The following is a 20,211-nucleotide window of genomic DNA, read 5'->3' on the forward strand; positions in this document are numbered from 1 at the left end:
TCAATCTATGGCCCGTTCCATTCCTCCTACTTTTTATCTCTCCATATATTTCTCATGTTCTAGCAATTGCCAGAACTGGAAATGACCTTTCATACCGTTCCCATCTTCTATCCTGTACCTACAACTTGGCTAGTTCTAGTAGGTAACTGATAAGGCTCCCTCAGACATAAGCGATTACTACGCCGCGACGGCGACAACTAGTCACCGCGAATCTATCGTTGGGTCGTTGCGGCAATATTCCATTTACGGAATACAAGACGGTAGACTAGTCCAAGACTACGCTCAGCAGCTGGAAGAGGCACCCCCAACGGAAGAGCAGCTAGGCGCATCATCTCTTGAAGATGGCTGGAGAGATATTCGATCCGCCATTGGTAGCACCGCAGCCGCTGCACTAAGCACGGTTTCCCTGGATCAGAGAAACGACTGGTATGACGGCGAATTTGAACAGTTAGTGGAAGAGAAGAATGCAGCATGGGCGAGATTGCTGCAACACCGCACGGGGGCGAACGAGGCACGATACAAACGGGCGCGGAACAGACAAAACTCGATTTTTCGGAGGAAAAAGCGCTAGCAGGAAGATCGAGACCGTGAAGAGATGGAGCAACTGTACCTCGCTGATAACGCACGAAAGTTCTATGAGAAGTTAAACCGTTCACGTAAGGGCCACGTGCCACAGCCCGATATGTGTAAGGATATAAACTCGAACCTTCTTACAAACGAGCGTGAGGTGATCCAAAGGTGGCGGCAGCACTACGAAGAGCACCTGAATGGCGATGTGGCAGACAACGGTGGCGGTATGGTAATGAACCTAGGAGCACGCGCGCATGCTACTTCTGGCTCCGAATCTCCAGGAAATCCATGAGGAGATCGGCCGGTTGAAAAACAAAAAAGGCCCTGGAGTTGACGAACTACCAGGAGGGCTGTTCAAACACGGTGGTGAGGCACTGGCTAGAGCGCTGCACTGGGTAATTACCAAGGTTTAGAAGGATGAGGTTCTGCCTCAGGAGTGGATGGAAGGTGTCGTGTGACCCATTTACAAAAAGGGCGATAAGCTGGATTGTAGCAACTATCGCGCAGTCACATTGCTGAACGCCGCCTGCAAGCGAGTTCGTGGGATAGTTCCAGGCGGGATTTATGGGTGAACGCTCTATCACAAATCAGGTGTTTGCCGTACGTCAGGTGTTGTAGAAATGTCGCGAATACAACGTGCCCACACATCGACTTCAGAGCCGCATATGATACAACCGATCGGGATCAGCTATGGCAGCTAATGCACGAAAACGGATTTCTGGATAAACTGATACGACGATGGGTCGGTGATGTGCGTAGTTCGAGTTTCAGAGGCATTCTCGAGTCCCTTCGAAACGCTTCGAGGGTTACGGCAAGGTGATGGTCTTTCGTGTCTGCTATTCAACATCGCTTAGGAAGGGGTAATACGGAGGGCAGGGATCGACACGAATGATACGATTTTCACGAAGTCTGTCCAGTTATTTGGTTTCGCCGACGACTTAGATATTATGGCACAGCCTACATCAGACTGAAAAGCGAAGCTAAACGGATTAGACAAGTCATCAACACGACAACGAAGTACATGATAGGAAGAGGCTCAAGAGAGGACAATGTAAGCCACCCACCACGAGTTTGTATTGGTGGTGACGAAATCGAGGTGGTTGAAGAATTTGTGTCCTTGGGCTCACTCGTGACCTCCGATAACGATACCAGTAGAGAAGTTCGGAAACCCTTCTCTTCTAGTTTTAACAAAAATATTACTAAATATGTTATTGATTGAACAAAAACATAACTCGTTGTGTTACATAAAAAGTGGTGAAAATAGCTTATACTATAACAAATTATGTTCTTGAAATGATTATGATTGTCCATAATGTAGGCAATTAACTTTGTCCAGCTGTTATACTGTAGGTGGTACCTACCTTCGTTTTTTTCAAATTCCTATCTACCAAAAATGTAGGGAACTTTTTTTTTCGGTAGTAATAAACATAACACATTATGTTAAAATCATGTTACGATGATCATGAAATTTCCTTTCTTCCATCTTTGGCAGAGAATTTATAACAAAATTATTGCAAGCTTTGTTATTTGTAACACATATTGATACAATTGTGATAAAATTTTATTATGTCTAGCTGGTCGGGTTTGGGGGAACCTTTAGAATTCGAAATGAGCGAAAAAGCTTCTTTCGTCATCCAATTAGAATATACCCACCCTTTCATTATTATAGCATTGGAAATCCGTTAATCAAAACGAACCTGTGTAATTAGACCTTAACTCCTAGATTCCAATAAAATTCCGCATAAACACGTGGCGAGTGCAGAGGTGTTCTTGGCTTGCAGTGAGCGAGTGATTGCATCATCGAATTCTTCCCGTCTCCGAAAGACCAAGAGGAAGTGACCAGCGCCGTTATCAACAATTTAAAATATTAGAGCTCTCGGGCTGTGCACATTGAAGTTAGAGAGCAAATTCCATGATTCCATCCATTGGTTCCTTGTGCAATTGCGATTGTTCTGGTCAATCACGTAATAGCAACTACGAAATGCAGGTCATCATGGTCATGCTCAAATTTCATGACATCATTTTTATAAAATAAATGAACAACTGTGCGCTCATTTTAATGGAACTTGTATTAAAGGAAGCCTGAACCTATTTGCATGTTGGAAACTACATGGATTGGTTAACATGTCGAATATTGCGATCAAGAAATCATTAGAATCATGATTTCAAACAACAGGTACCAGGGCGTCTTCTGAGCGATTTTCACAATTCTTCAACTTATTTTAGTTACCTGCAGTTTGCTAGTTTATTTCTTTATTTCTTTGGAGCAGGGAAAAGCCCGTTTGAGTAGAGCACTTTGCGCTCTTTCTCAAATGGGCGCAAAACCTCCTCTTCTTTTCATATCAACAGAAAATACAATGTTTCCAAATGATACAATTTTAGCTTAATACTACTATTCTTAACTATTATATAACTACTTCTATTTACAATTCCATCTACAATCTATTTCACCAGTTCATTTTGATGTTACGTGTGGCGAGGTGGGGATAATATTAGGAGAAAACTTCTTCGAAGTGCAGAACGAGAAAGAGAAAAGTCAAAAGCAGTAGAACATTGATTAAATATACGACACATGCTTATAAAGGGCTCATTATGTGCGTAATTTGTTCGGGCACCCCTGATGAAAATAAAGGAGCTTGAACGCTTTATTATGTTTCAAGGGATCCTCATTTTTTTTAGCAAGTTCACGAATGCTGTCGAATTGCTGGAGTACGGATTGAAAAATACTGGAGGATCGAACTCAGCACCTCACGATCTGCTGGCTTAATCGCTAGCAAATGTCCCAATAGTTTCGTGAAGGATGTGCATTATAACGCTATAATATGACAAATAAGTCACAAGTTACTTTGCCTTCATGCCATGGGTAACCTATTGGCTGTAGTGAGTTTCGCGACAGTATTTTATCTATCCAGAGAGGGTCATTATCTGGAAAACACCGTTCGCGTTATCCATGGTAACGAGACGGGCTCATTCAACAAAGAGTCATGCCCACATGGCTTGCGACGTATCTCAGGACGTACCTAACTAACCTAGAGACAAGCAAATTATGTTTCAGTCCAGTCCAGCAGACAATGCGGTTTTGTAATTAAACGAGCCTATTGCGATTGAATGATATACCCGAGGATATACCTACAGCATGACAAACCTTGATCTTCATTTCTTGACTACGACCACCTAAGACTATGGATGGTGACTAATGACAAGCGACGAGAGAACCTGGCGTGCGCAAAAAATAACTCATCTCGTGCGCTAGCAATGCATAGCTGTCATTACTAAAGCGACGACATTATTGAATGAAAATTTCCCGTCTAAGTTGTTTTACGTACCTTTTCTGTTGTGTCAAGGTTTGCCATGGCAAATAGCGCATGAGCAGATCGCATTGAGATGTCTCAATGCGACTCACAAATGTTAATACTAGGTATTGTATCGCTCATAAAAAAATCTACTCATCCGCTTATTTTTAGTCGTGACGAAAAATAAGCACCAGATAGTCGCCTAAGAAAAACGTAGTTCCAGAAAAAGCTACTTTGATATTTTTGAAAATTTGGTCGCCATGAGATGGATTATGGCAGTGAATGCTGCAGATAAATTTTACACATCTATGAGAGCCTTGGAAAATGATCACGAAAGTTGTCATTTGGTTGCAAGGCACTATTTTCAATGCGCGTAGCCATCGCTCAACCACATCGTTTTTTGTACGCGTGCAAGTCTGCTAACAAGAGACGAAGGAGATAACTACCCAAAAGTCGTAAAACTGCCGTTGAAGACATTCACGTGGAGGATCAAACCTTGCGTGTGCTGCGGGAAAACGACGTCTGATGTTCCACCTGAATACCGTGCTATCAAGCCCGTCCACAAAATTCAAGACAACCAATCCGTGACGACCCTTGAATAGATATAGAATACGACGAATGATGTTCCACGTTTCAACGTAGACCTTCCGCTACCTTCCGCTGTTCGTTCTTACGAACAGAAAAGTTATATCATACATCGCTAAGATCTTGGATATGTTAGCTCTCGTTGGTCTCATAATAGCCACAGTAAAAATATGTACGCTTGTGGAAACTCATTAACGAAGATAACTCTCGCTATGAGTGGGATCCGTGGTTTCCGTGGTTTAGCTGCATTTTTCCTCCGATGCTCCAGACGTCGTTTACAAAGCTTTCTGCCATATACGCACGCTAGATACAAATTACGTTAAGGTTCAACTCTTAACATCAAAATTAATGATTCCAAAATACTTCGCCCCGAGGTACACCACAGTATGATTTGAGCTTTGCGCTGCCGTATTGTCCACCAAGCTACATAGCAAAGTTGAACAGTCAATTGAAAATCTCAGCAACGTCTTCTTCAGGGAAGACTCAACCACGGAGATTCGATGGCTACTACAATCCCCATAAGCCGGTGGAAAACTTTCATTGCGAATTGTGTCTTCACCATTCGATCTGCCACCAAAATTTCTTCTTGCACGTCCCAAGAAGATAATATCCAGCTGATGAATTTCCCGTGGTGTGCTGCCCACGGACCACAGCAATCAAGCCAGAAGGAGGAGCGCTATCAGAATTTCCAAGCTGCTGACTGGACCTGGTCTAGATGTAGGGGAGAACAGCCCAATAAGCACCCCTTAAGGTCCGGAAAAATCACATAAATGAAGTTTACAAAAATAAACCCCTTAAGCTTTTTCGATATTTTCACCTATACAAACCACAATAGCAACCTCCTATTCAAAACAATAAGGTTTTTGTATCTCTCTAACACATTTAAAATTGTTTTTAAAATATACCTGGGGCAAAACGTCCTGCATGGTGGTGAAAAACGACAATTGCATAAGATATAAAAGGTGAACGAAAGGTTATTGGTTTACCTTAGCCAATTGAACGAAAATTTTACGGGTGAGGAGAAATAATCGCAAAGAATCGTGTTTTTGGAGAACTTCACTCGGACAATGGATGGAACACATGCGAAGAAGTAGCAATCGCCGTCCATTGGGTATATGAGATGCTCAAATTCAATCACGATGACTGGGGTCTAGCCTTGCGAGCAAAGGCGTAGGATTGCCAATCCGGAAAAGGCGAGTTCGATTCTCGGTACGGCCTAGGATGTTTTGGAGTTAGAAACATTTTCGACTCCCTGGCATAGTGTTATCCTTTGTACTTGCCGCACAAGATACAATGCAATGGCGGGCATAGAAAAACTTTCAATTAATAACTGAGGATATGCTAATAGAATACTAAGTTGAAAAGCAGGCCAAGTTCCAGTTGGTATGAAGAGCCATTGAAGAAGAAGAAGACCGAAATCAAATTCAGACCTGGTGCACCGAAAATCAAATTTAGTGGAAATACATTTCACCCCGCGGCTTATACATCGGGGGCTTATTTAAAGCTGCGGTCAAGTCCGCGAAACATCACCTTCTTTGTGAAACCGTCTATACTCAAGACCATTGACCCCAATTTCGTCAGACCCTGAAAGCCTGGATATACTGAGACCTGGTCATTGAATCTTACTTTACCGAAATTGCCACCCCACATTTGACGGTAATTCAGATTATATAATCTTTTTGCCTGGTTGAGTAGCAGCAGCCGAATAATTTGCCATAGGATTTCATTTTTTATTTGTTCTGATGCAGGGTGCTCTTCTTATACTAAAGCACATTTCTATATGGGGCTACTATCCAACCAAAACGTACCATAACAAGCAAATGAGGTTAACCCAGCTGAGGAAAATTTTTCAAGCGAATATCACGCTCGCGAGCAACTTTGAATTCTTGGTTCACTAAATCGAGAACGCGAAGGTGCTCATTGGAGAAAAAAAAATTGCGAAAATGGAGAAGGAGCGTATCTGGTCCTTGTAATTGAACTATATTTACTCATCCTTGTTCATTCTTGTGTTCTCGCAGATGTCGATACAAATAAAATAACCAAATGAATCGGTTTGGAGACCAAACTGTTTTTAACCATGAAATGCAATTCAATAATTTGATGGGAATATTTATGCAATAAACATTTGGTGGAAATACATATTGAAAGTAGAATGTCACAAACTAGATCTAGATACAAGTAAAGCATCCCAGAAAGAAAACGTTCATAACCTTCAGAGACTGATATTTACTCGGTACTTCGACAAGAAGAAAGCATCATATTTGAGCTGAAACATACAAACATTAGATACCCGTTGGAATATTTAGACGAAACTCTGAAAACGTAAAAACGTTATTCAGTAACATACTATTTGTCCATTATAACAATAAACCATTTGTTCCCAGCTTCTGGTTGGGTCACTATTAAGAACCATTATTACCGGGTTAAAGTCCGACCCCTAGCTACATGCCCGACGTGCAAAGTATTGTGCATGTGGACGGAGTCAAAGGCTCAAAGGTAAGTACGATTTCCTACCATGATACCTACTCGGTACATGTCTGCTAGGATAGTTTTCAGCCATAACTTCCGAGCTCATAGTACGATTCGGCCAATTTCCAACAGGAAACAATGAGACATCCGAGCTCAGTAGAACAAATGTCCTTTAACAGTTTTCGAAACATTTTCACGATTTAAATTGTCCAATGTGTAGTTTTCCCACGGTCTTTGTTCGCTTGAAAGAATTTTAAATGCGCGCCGCAATACTTCCTGTTTTGATGGCATGATTTAAGCAAATGAACATGTGTAAAAATTGTGTGGACGACAATTTTCTGAATATTCTAAGGATTCATTCACATGAGGAAATACTTCTCTGGAAGCGTTAATGTTCTCATAGAAAAGTAATAAAGTATTGAAATTCCCGTTTTTTAGTGGCCACTCGTTAATAATGTTTTGGAATTATATTTTTAAATCTAGTGCTGGTGAATAATTGTTAGTTTGAGAAAATCAAGAATGTATCATTTGGCGTAAACTGTTGATATGAAAAAAAACAGAGGTTTAATGTCTAAGGGAGAAGGAGTGTAATAAATTTTGAACTCCACTCCCGCCGGCTTTCCCTTCTGAAAAAAAAGATAAAAGAAAAAAGATACACTTAGGATGTGAAAATCACTGACTTTCTAAAGACACGTACTAAAACAAACGACAATTTGAAAAAAAAAAGAAAAAGCATTTTAAAATGATTCTCCAACACAGAAGATTGAGATTTTTTGCCCGACTCATTGTCGCGACTTAATATTGCATTCTCCAAATAGGATATTCGTGACTGAACCGGTATGCTTTATTTACCCACTTCGATGCGCCACCTGGTTGCCAGAGCAGACCCTGGTGCAATTGCTTTTTATTAATAAACGTTCACGAAGAGAGCTGCAGACTAAAATGAATAAAAAATCAATGCCTCCCGTCCACCCACTCAAGCCACTGGTGTATTGTCAAATCACACACAGCCACGAGTCGTAGTTGTCCAGGCAATATTTTCTCAATGTCAAAGCTGTTCAGGTGATAGACACTTGACTCCGCTAGCTTCTACAGTCCCCGCCTCGCTCCTATCTGATAAAATCTTGCTTTCGTTTAGTGCCCCTCACCTTAGCTACGGGAAATTAATTCCGGGTGATAATCAATATTTCTTAACGAAGCGAAGTTTCCCTTGTACGAGCGATAAGAATTCTCAAAGATTTCCTCCGTCGGCACTGATTAGCCCTTCAAGCGCGCACGCAAAGCATATATAAAAGTAAATCCCAACCCAATTTCGTTGGTCAGATGGCAGAGTATACGTCAGTCAGAAAAAGTACATTGACCACTACTGGGGGCCCCGAAACACATGCTTCTTAGGAACACGGCTTAAATCTCCCCTGTTGGCTGGGTTCAGTAGTTGACTGGTTTGTGTAAGAGAGAGAAAAGATGCCAGTTTTTCTTTTAAATATCTACATGTAAATATTTCAAAATACAATTGCTGTTCCGATTATAAAGGTTTATAAAGATCTAGTATTGTGTATTTTAGTTTTTTTGTTCCTAAAATAGTAGCTTGTGCAACTAGTTGCAGAAAGATGATTTTTTTTCAGCACGAGTTGTACTACGGGTGCTGAAAAAATCGAATTTTGCAACGAGTTGCACACGCTATTTTTTGCAATGACGAAAAATGTGCTTTAAAAAGATAAATCTGTACTTAAATTGAACAGTTGTATTTACTCCACATGGTCATTCATGCCAATAAGTTATGTTGCTGCATAAAATAATCAGATTCCATTTTATCGTGCCACATTGCATAGCTCTAGCCATGAAGCGATAGATGAACTTGCCTTTGGAAAATGTTGATGCCATGTCCATCAAACAGTTTCATTTATTACGAGATTCAGGGAACACACTATTTGAACATTCTTCTTCTTCTTCTTTTTATTGTCATTACATCCCCTACTGGGACATTGCCGCCTCGCTGCTTAGTGTTAACTCAGCACTTCCACAGTTATTAACCGCGATGTTTCTAAGCTAAGTTACCATTTTTGCATTCATATGTCATGAAGCTAACATGATGATACTTTTATGCCCAGGGATTTTTCCAAACCGAAAAGTGTCTAGACTGGCAGCGGGAATCGAACCCAGCCACACTCAGCATGGTCTTGCTTTGTAGCCGCTCATCTTATCGCTAGGCTAAGGAGGGGGCCCCACTCACCCAAGCTAATTCAGCAAAATGTATGGTCCTAACGTTGGTTTTTCATTATGGCACCCAAATGAGTGCTATAATGCAACCCATTTGAGTTGCATAATGGTCATTAAAGCACCAATTCCGTTAGTATGGAAAAGTAGGCCGTATGAATGATATCAAAGTCAAACTGTAAACCAGGTATTATTATCAGGAATTGCAAAAAAAATCTTTTCAGGCATTTGTACAGCGAGCCAATATTAAACATTTTAATTTGTTGATGGAAATGCTTTGACGTAGAAGTACGTCTGTCTTCTCAATATTGGGGTACACTTTACGATTGAAAAAAATCGAAAAACGTCACGAAATAAGATAGATTTGATCGATAATATCTTAGTCGTTTCTCGATGGATTTTCAATTTTCTTGTACCATTCTACCAAGGAAGAGTACACTGAGATCGTTTTTACGCGGTTTTTTTTTTCAAACAATTCGCTTTTTATGTGATTTCGAAATTTACGCGTTTATTCTGCCTTATTTTGGAATTGACGCGATTTTTTACGTTGTTTTAATTTACGCAGCCCATATCCTCCGCGTAAAAACCGACTCCAGTGTGTAACAATATTTTTATGTAAGACTATTTACTATTGAAAACAGTTCAGCAATCGGTTTCGGTGAATTAGTCAACCTCGTAAGTGCATGCTACTTCTTCCATAGTACTACATTCCAACTGGACATTGGCCACCTTATCAACTTAGTAATCTATCAGAATTTCTTTAGTTATTAATTGAAAGCTTTCTATGTCTGCCTTTGCATTAGTATGTATCTTGTGTGGCAAAGTCAATGGATACAATATGCCCATGGTGTCGAGAATGTTTCCCAACCGAAAACATCCTAGATCGGATCAAGAATCGATCTCGCCATCTCCGGATTCTGCGCCTTTGTTCGCTAGGTTAACTGTAAACCTGGAAACCAGCATAGACGTCAAATTAACTTGCAGGTCTTTTAGCTGGTGCAGTTCATTTCTGTTAACTTACACGAGCGTTTCCTCTCGAAGGCTTGGGGCGGGCGTTTAATGGTAGCTCCTCGCTTACGTCTATTGATGCCAGTAGAGGGGCTTGGGATCTTCTTAACTGCTGCAGTGGATGCGTTCTGGGAAACTTTCTTCGGCTGATACCTAGGTGTCTGCCTGAGTAGCATTAGCATTAGCATAGCATTAGCATTGTTACGGTGTAATTCGTAGATTGGACACTAGTGATACTCATGTTTTACTTTTGAGATCCTTATCTAGAATGCTATCAGAAATCAAGAAGGGGAGTGGTCCTTGATTCCAGTCTTAAACAAAAATAACAAAAGCATGAGGATTACTACTCCTGGCCACGCCCATCTTCACCGTAACTAGGGAGAGGAAGGAAGTGTTGATGTAGTACTTACTTAACGAGAGGCCACCGACTTAGCGACACCCTCATAAGTACCACGGAGTTGGATAATGAGGAAGGTAATCGTTGGGTCAGGATTTGCCTGTAGCTGGCAATGTAACCGTGGTAGATCTTACCCCGTAACACACCACGTAAAGGTGTCTACCCAGCATTACGGGTCTGATACCTAGGTGTCTGCCTGAGTAAACACAAAGTCCGACGCAACTCACATGAAGAAATAATAATTATTATCAATAAACTGTCAAACTTCTTTGTCGCGTCGTGTTGCATCGCGTCTTCTCTAACTTCCTCCATAGGATGACCACCAAACGCCGTTGACAGCCCAGCTTTTACGATGGGCTTTTCTGTAATGAGTCACCAGGGTTGGGGTTTTAAACTGACTTATTGGCGGGTGCTTAGTATCTGTTCCAGTTTGCGTCGGTGATGGTTGCAGTGGTACACTATCAACCAGGGTTGTGATGAATCATTCTCATACGATAAGTATTGGAATTATCATTTGATAACTTGTCAGGTGTGAAAAGTAGGCGATAGCTTTTCAAATTTTGGAATCGATTGATAAAAAACACAAAATTATCCTTTGAATGTAAACCTAACTAATACCAATTTAATGTCAACAATGAAGTTCAATCGCATGATTGGCATTGTGTTTTGGAAAATAAGTTCAAAAAGTTGCATTTACCAACACAGAAAAAATAATTAAAAGTAATCTGCGCGTAAAAAATAAAGACGCGGAAAAGCACACTATTATGGGCGTACATGGATCTTTTCCAATGAGTTCGTCCTAAATGTATGCAATTTACATTACATCATGACACTTATTCGTATGAAAAGTGACATAATAAAATATAAATTGCATACATTCCGGTGATAATATCGGTTAAATTGACAAATTTGACAGAAAATATATGGGCTAACTGTCCAACTTGCCGTTTCCGTTGCCGTTCCGCAGATATTGTGTTTGGGACTTTACTTTCGTGTAAATTTCAACAACTTTTTCTATCTGTGAATGCTTTGAATCGAGATACAATTTTCGAACGATTCTTACTCTCTAGCGAGTTTTATCAATTGATAATTTAGATATGTGATCGCTTGATCACTCTCGATTTTTTGAAAATTTTATATTCATCATCCTTTTCAAATGTTGATCTAAAAATAATATATATCACCAGTCGAAAAGTCGAAAACATGTGCATTACGTACAGCTACGTAGTTCAACGTCGCCTTTGCGTACAACCCGATTGAGCTGCACCTCTGAGTTTTTTGTATAGCTGAATGTCTCTTTTACCGTTGAGCACATGCTCGGTCCTGGAATGTCCATAGTTATTGTTGAAAAAATGTTATTGTTAACATATAACAGCGAGCGTGTTTGAGTGTTTCAAAAAAATAAAAATAGTATAATCGTATCACTTGAGCCCTAATAACCAAAATGACTATAATATTACCGAAACATCTTTTTGATATTATCCACAGAACGGAAAATACGCTTTTCGCCTACATTTTTTTTAAATGAAATAAAATGATTCAACATAGAGAAACTGCTCCTAGAGTTCATACCATGTACCCAAATCGATACCATTCTAAAACAAAGAATTAGTACACAAATTGTTTTATTTCTCATTTTTGTGGTTTTTTTTTCAGCAGTGAGCACACCGGATAACAACAAAACGACGCAAGTTGAGCCTTAATAGCCTAAATAAAAAATACAAAAATAAAGTATAGAGAATATAACAAAAATAATGAAAATAATTAAAACAGTTTATATATTGAATACAATGTCTTCAACAGGCTGGTGAATGTCGTTCGTTTAGGTTTGTCAATTCATAGGTGATGAGGTCGATCCTTGATCCGTCCAGAATATTTTGTTTTGCCTTTCTCGTATACTAAGTATACGTAAAGGCTATTTACCATAGTAATTTTGACTGACAAATTACATTGGATGATAGAAATATAATTTCGCTTGGTCACGGTGGTGATTCGGTAACAAAAATCGGTAACAAAAACCCTAACAGAAGACATTAATTTATTTCATATATTTAGCTTACATCTAAAAAGATAGACTGAATCAACAATTTGACGCCACAATACACAATATGCCGCGCCGTCTTGTACCAACAGAAGACATACTGAGTAATAAAATATAAAAGAAAGAAGGGTTAACGTTCGTTAACATACATTTTGTTGGACAGCTGACAATAACCAACCCCCTCCTGCTCTACTCGGAGCAGTTTATTCAATATGGATGACAATAAAATAATAATGGTGAAAGCATACTCACTTTGAATCCAACTTAGGATTAACTTACTACTCCTTACAAGTCCCAATCGATTTCAAAATTTTAAAAACATGACCCTTAATAGTATTCTGTACCAAAAAGATGAAGGCGTTTTGCGCCTCAAACGGGCACGGTGTCTCAATGGGGAAACATTATTTAAAAAAAAAAACAGTTTATCTGAAACACCCACCACGCGAAAGTATATACACCCGATTCTTTTTTACATTCTCGACGAATCATGCAAAATAGAGCTACTTTGCAAATAAAAATGTATGTGATTTTTTTTTTACACGAGCGTGTAAAAACATCCGTTTAAAAACAGAATCATGTGTACTTTACTCTTCTAACCTGGGTAAACTAAAATGTTCTATCGGCGAATCTAGAAAAAAATATTTTTTTCGAAATTTTCAGTGCAAACTCCATAGAAATCTCAAATGATAGCTGATTTGACCCCCCCCCCCGGAAAAAGTCGAAAGGACAAATGGTCGAAAAGGACAAAAGGTCAAAAGAAACAAAAGGTCGAAAGGGCAAAACGTCGAACGGGACAGTCGAATGTAACAAAAGATAAAAAAGAACAAAAGCTCGAAATAAGCAAGAAACTGAAACGGAGAGAATCAATCTCACACCAAAATTGTGCTACACAGTTGGCAACAACTTTGCTTTTTTATTTTTCATAGTTTTTAACAATTAAATAAAATTCATTCAGTACTTACTGACTTTTTCTTTGAACTTATTGATATTTTTTTATATTTGTTAAATATAGTGAAAAACTTAAAAAAAACGTGTAGGACCACTCTGTGTAGGACAACTCTGCCTTGCACAATACAAGTTTTATTCATTTCTTGAACCAACAATCTTTTTTATCTCTAACAGAACTATCTACATATTCATAATATTGCTTCATAGTAATTACTCCTTCTTTAAAAATTAATCATTCTTCATCTTTGATTGATCAGATGAGTGTGTTATTTCTGCTTGAAGTTAAATGCATTTCACTAATTCGTTTGGAATACACCCTGTTGGTTGGTATTGTACAACAATACATGTGAGAGAGTTAGTTCTAAAAAACAGATTGCGAGAGTTCGGCTACGTGCCTGTTGCTGGGAATTTGGTTTCATCAGCTTAGTAGAGAAAGCACCTGTCTAGCGTACTCAACCCCACCGAAGGAAGTTGTGCACATGCATTTATCGAGTTTCAGACATAGTAAATACACCCAGGCTTCCGAGCTTCTTGAAAGGGACTTTCGAACCACTTGAAAGAAGGCTTCTTGAAAAGAGGCCTCTGAACCATTTGGAAGGAGGCCTCTAAAGCTCATGAGAGAAGGCTTCCGAGCCTCTTGAATTGAAGCTTTCGAACCTCTTGGAAGAAGGCTTTCGACCCTCTTGAAAGGCTGCTTCCGAGCCTCTTGCAAGGAGGCCTCTAAACCATTCGGGTGGAGGTCCCTAAGGATCTTGAATGGTGCTTTCCGATTATCTTGAAAGGAGGCTTTCGAAACTCTTGAAAAGAAGCCTGTAAACCTTTCAGAAAGAGGCCGCTAAGGCGCTTGAAGAGTAGCTTCCGATCCTAAAGAGACCCTCTTGAAAGGCTGCTTCTGTGATTCTTGGAAAAAGGCTTCCGAGCCTCTTGAAAGGAGGTGTCTGGACAATTTAGCTCTCTAAAGCGAGCCTTTTGAAAGAAGGCTTCCAAGCCCTTAAAGAAGAGGCTTACGAGTCTCTTGAAATGAGACTTCCGAGCTTCTTAAAAGGGGCTTCTAGCCTCTTGAAAAAAGGCTTCTGAGAATCTTGAAAGGAGGCTTCCAAGCTTCCTAAAAAGAGGCTTCCGAGCCTTTTGGAAGGAGGCCTCTGAACCACTCGGAAGGAGGCCTCTAAGGCTCTTGAAAGGTGGCTTCCGATTCTCTTGAAAGGAAGCTTTCGACCCCTTGAAAGGATGCTTCCGAGCCTCTTGAAAGAATGCTTCCAAGCCTTCTAAGAAGAGGCTTACTAGTCTTTTGAGGCTTCCGAACTTCTTGGAAAAGGCTCCCGACTCTTGAAAGAAGGTTTCTGAGACTCCTGAAAGAAGGGTTTCGAGCCTCTTGAAAGGAGGCCTCTGAACCATTTGGAAGTAGGCCTCTTAGGCTTTTGAAAGGAGGCGTCTGAGCCTCATTGAAGAGAAGCACCCGAGCCTCTTGAAAGAAGACTCTATAGATTCTTGAAAGTAGGCTTCTTAGTCTCTTGAAAGGAGGCTTTCAACCCTCTGGAAAAAGGCTTTCAAGCTTCTTAAGAGGAAGATTTCAAACCTCTTGATAGGAAACTTCCGAGTTTCTTGAAATGGGACTTTCGAGCCTCTTGAAAGGTTTGGAGGCTCTTGAAAGCAGGCTCTCGATCCTCTTGAAGGAAGACTCTCGACCCTTTTGAAAAAGGCTTTCAAGGTTCTTGAAAGGAAGCTTACGAATAGTTTTAACCGGATTCCAAGCCCAAGGAAATATTCGACATTCCGAAAAAAAAGTCCTTCAAGCTTTTTACATTAGGGGGCTCCTAACCTTTAGACTCTAGAGTTTAGTTCGGAAGTATATACATTTTCTTTTATAGATCAGATAGATTTCTAGACCAACATTTGAAAAGGGCGTAACAGCCAAAATTTATTCCTTCTGATTCCTCGTCTACATATATAGCTATATATGGAGACGAAGAATCAGAAAGAATAAATGTTGGCTGTTATGCCCTTTTCAAATGTTGATCTAGATTTACATTTAACATTAAACATTTTCAAATATTGTACCTTCATCTTTTTGTTCTTCTAACCTTTTGTCCTAAATTCCTTCATACACTGTGGTATGCAAGATTAGCTAAATTTTGATTTACTGATCGCCATGCATATTATGTACGACACAAAGTTTAGTATAAAAAAGCAAGCAATTATAAGAATGATATCGTTTAACTTCACGTAGAAGTAACACACACGAAATCATTAATTTAGTAAAGCAATTATAAGAAGTTTATTAATGAGTTTTAATTGGAATTGTAATGCATCCGACATTACGCATTTTTGTCCGAGGTACCACCGAAGGTAGCCCCAGGAGTACATGTACCTCCGGTTGAGAACCGCTGTCTTAGAAAAAAAGACTTATTGTGTATTATCTCCAAAACATAGAGGAAAACAATGCTAACATCGTATACACTACAATTTTGAACAAATATTACCATTTTAATTCAATATTGATAAAATAATTTTCGAACTGAAAAGAAGATAATGCTTCTCGCATTTTATTAGAATTAAACGATTTGTCATACTCTCAACTCGCCCGTAAGATTTTCGTTCAATCCGCTAAGATACAAACAACCATGCGTTCACCATTTATTTCTTAAGCAATTGAATCAGTTTGCACCACCATTCGGGTGTTTTCTCCAAGCCCCTTTTTCAAATGTATTTTAATGTATTTTTTCTCGTTAGAGATCAGAAAAACATTGCCATTTTTTTAAATAGCCTGTTGATGTACTTAAATAGCAATAAACAAAAATCATCCATCATTCATATGGTGAAAATCGGACAATGGCGCGTTGGGCCGGCATTTAGCCAGAATGTTGGGTACTAGCCCGGTAAAAAAGGGTTCTCGATAGTGATCTAACGGGTACAAGACGGATCAGTTGGAAGATGATTTATAGAACTTCCGTAAACTTCGTGGTTGGTTCCGATGGTATGAAGAGACAACTTTTACGTACTACACAGGTCACTGCGCCATCAACCTAGTTACTAATAAATCACAATAGTTTACATTCCATTTTCCATTTTTTATCTACAATTGTAATAAGTACTCTAGAGACTCTTCAAATGCAATAACAGCATCCTGGCATCACTGCTTTCTTCGTGTGGCCTTGATTTTCTCTCCTCTGCTCGAGATGTTCCGATACTCCCGCTCTCGCTCTATAGCTTTACATACAATATCTCTTACCTTACTTTTTTGGGTTATATAATCAAATTGTATTGAGAATAGTCGAACTAGCAGCAAATAGGAATTTTAAGCATATTCAGCAATACCCCTTACAGATTGGGAAAGGCCCATAAAGCATGCCATATTTGCCTTGCGGTCTGGTCGAGAGTGCTTGGCACCAGTCCATGAAAATATCAGCTCACTCGGTACGGTTTACCACCCACTATTGGGCGTCCGTTAGCTGGAAACTGACGTTTTGATAAATGATGGGAGTGAACACTTTCACATGCAAAACATCGGACAGTGTGAGTATGCCACGAACTATCCAACGGAACAATTCGATTCCACTTCAGGCAGATAGAATATTGCAGCTTTACTTAATCATAGACTCAAATCAGTCCCAAAATAATCCAAGTCTAAGACTTTCGAACCGAATCCAGTAGCAGCAGCTCAATATCGATTAGCAATCACTAGAACAGCAATGAGAAAAATTATATTTGCAACAGCACATTCAATCATGACTATGTTCAGGACCGGGTTAACGAGAAAACGTGTTAAAAAGCAGCTACTGATGTACCATGCACATGAGGAATAATGTTTAGCGCCGTTAACAGGATATTACTGAAGAACTTGGAACTATTGACACTTTATATAATTGTTCTTTGAAGGAAAATTTTTTGACTACCGTTTTTGCACTCGGGTTAGTCTTTCGAACATTTTGATTAGTCCACAATCAAATTTGAAACTTATTAAAAAATATTAAAATTTAAGATAAAATAATTTAGAGCAAATTACCATTTATCGACAGTACAGATGAATCCGTAGAGAATTGGTCATAGTATGAAACATCCGTTGAATCAGCGTTAACTAGGTTCGATGGCAGCCAAAAGGAGGCGATCAAAAGCCCCATCAATGCAAACGGGAGCATCCGGCCATAGCGGAGGTAGCCGAGTTTAGCAGCTCGGCTGGAGGTACTGGGACTGCCACCTCGGTCAGCTGCCGCCCTAGCAATGGTGCTGCTCATGGCTTTCCTCCTAGATGTGGTAGTAATAGTAGTAATAGTGCTACGGCAGCAGGGCTCCCTCATAATGACTGGCTGCGATGGCTTCATCACGCGTCCTTTTTTTAAAAAGTCACCTTTTTAAAAAAGGAGCGGTTTCTTCTATCAAGGATAACGTCTGGATGACATTTTATTCGCTCTCTTGCGTCTATCGGGGCGCTGCTCGAATGCGAGCTAGCTGGCCTGCTTTTTCACTTCTCTTCTGCGTATGTCCTATCAAGGGTTCAACTAGGACCTAAATATTCCTTTTTTCCTATAACTTCCACAAAACACCCCCGATATTAAGATATGGCTTCTCACATTTCACACTTTTTCACAATTTGTTGCACCTCAACGGCCATCTATTCACTATAATCACCAGCCTCAAATGCACTGATTTTCCTGCTAGTGGAAAACTCTGCAGCTACAATCTTCTTCCTCCACTTTCCCAGCCAAAAATTGTGTTATTGTTAAAAACCGTACTAGAGTAGTTATGTACAGGGATAACCGAGGTATTGTTATCGCAATGGACGCGCACGAACTGCCGTGCCGTGCAGCAGAACAGCGATGGAAGCTCCTTCCTCGAGCTACGAACTACCACAAACAAGAGCACGGCAACGATTCTCTTCCAAGCATTATGCGAGCCTGCACGAAAATTTCATCCCACCAAAAGCAGGACTATTTTCCAGCATGGCGGAGCGCTCCAGTTCGTATTTTTCTCTCGGTAATTTATTTCTCACACGCACCGGAACAGTTCTCAGCTTGCGTGCAACGTCCAATCCTGAGCTTTTCCCAACAGCACTCCGTATTCTGCCTCATTGCTACTCGATCATCTACCGGCAGCTTAGAATGGCAAGAGATATAGGAAGCATGTTAACAGCTTTGCTTCACATATGTTTTACTTGCCGAATCTATGGGCTGAGAATGGCTCACGTAGAACCCATGCGTATGGAATTATTTTCATTATTAGGTACTACATGTATAACCGAGGTCTTCAACCTGAAGGTGGTTTGTCTCATATAGGTAGCACAAGAATAATACATGGTCCATGTTGGACAATTCGACAAATCAACGACAAATCAAGCCTATATGTTTTTTTATTTTTTTATTTATTTTTATATTTATCACCTGAAATAATAATCAAAAAATATGTCAATTTCTGAAAAAAAATAGTTTAAGCTCTATTCTTCGCCTTATTTAATTTCCCAACCTAACAACAATAAAGCTGAAATAGCTCATCTAATGAAAAAGCCTAGGGCGACGAAACGTCGAAATTCCTTCCAAACAGCAAAAAAAAGTTCCTATTACTATTAGAGACATTTGACCAAGCTTTTTTATTTGGGGGCTAACAAATGTTTATTGATTTCGCCACTTTCGATTTTACGACAAAATATGAGTATTGAGTATGCGCCAAATTACAACATACATATTTTCCATTTTTCTGTTAAAGAGCTCGACGAGTACTACTCGATGAGATCCTTTTTGGAAAATGACATGAACGTCACTTTTTCAGATTACGTCAGTTTATGAAATGCGGTGTAGCCAATAAACATTTAAAGGCCACTACACAAAAGTACTTGTTCAAAATAAATTTATTAAAACTTAAAAACATATATTTTTTTAGTGTTTTATTCTGCATTCGGGCGTGGTCGGCGCTGCTTAATTTTGAGTCATTTGTTTTAACATAATAATGTTTGGGATTTGAACTCATGAACCTGCATGAGTTAGAAGAGTAATCAATAAATGGTAATAAAATTGAAACGGCTTGAGATCGAGTTATTAATACTGAATGATATTAAATGTTTTTATTTAATCCTATAGTCTAAACACACTAAACACACTTAAACTATGACCATGTTCTGAGATCTGATTACATAAAGTAATCAATTATAACCCATCAGTCATGGTCTTTTTTTAGTGAATAGTTCATGATTCCGATCAAATAAAGTACTTGAGTGACCCACAACCAGCACAAAAATTGATTGATGACGTGCGTAAAACGCTTCAACATAAACAAACAAGAACAACAACAGTCCTCTATCGCTGAAATAGAGCGCCGAACAGAAGGTGAAGATCAATGCACATTGCCAATTGAAAAATATCGGATAGTGCATAGTTGTGTATAACTACTATAGATGGTGAATGATATCTTTAGGCGTAGAAGGTAGCTTAGTACACACACTTCTATTTTTACACGGATTTGTTCACACGGTCGTGTAAAAAAATCACACAAAATTTTTGAACAGTTGCTCCATTTTGCATGTTTTGGCGAGAAATCCTTGAACTTCTTTTACACGGACTTTCAAAACTTGAACTGAAAACTGTTTTTTACGCGGAAAGCATTCTCCATATAAAACAAGAATCGGGTCACCTAACCAACTAGCGAATGTTGGGTTTTGAACCAATTTAAAAGTGCCCCTAAGAAACCCTAATTAA

The 20,211-nt window shown here is 39.5% G+C and overlaps 1 protein-coding gene across 4 annotated transcripts in view; it reads right to left on the bottom strand.

Annotated features, from left to right (window-relative positions):
* The window catches only part of LOC134212362 (sodium/potassium/calcium exchanger Nckx30C), a 252,361-nt gene extending 234,069 nt beyond the window's left edge, over nucleotides 1-18,292 (bottom strand). For all 4 annotated transcript variants that reach the window (XM_062690140.1, XM_062690139.1, XM_062690138.1 and 1 more), the window contains exon 1: nucleotides 17,532-18,292. In XM_062690140.1, the coding sequence (XP_062546124.1) occupies nucleotides 17,532-17,847 (316 nt within the window). In that variant the 5' untranslated portion in view covers nucleotides 17,848-18,292. The remainder of the gene's footprint in view (nucleotides 1-17,531) is intronic.
* Nucleotides 18,293-20,211: the final 1,919 nt, after the last annotated feature.

Source organism: Armigeres subalbatus, chromosome 2 (genome assembly GCF_024139115.2).
Source record: "Armigeres subalbatus isolate Guangzhou_Male chromosome 2, GZ_Asu_2, whole genome shotgun sequence".
NCBI classification, from domain to species: Eukaryota; Metazoa; Arthropoda; class Insecta; order Diptera; family Culicidae; genus Armigeres; species Armigeres subalbatus.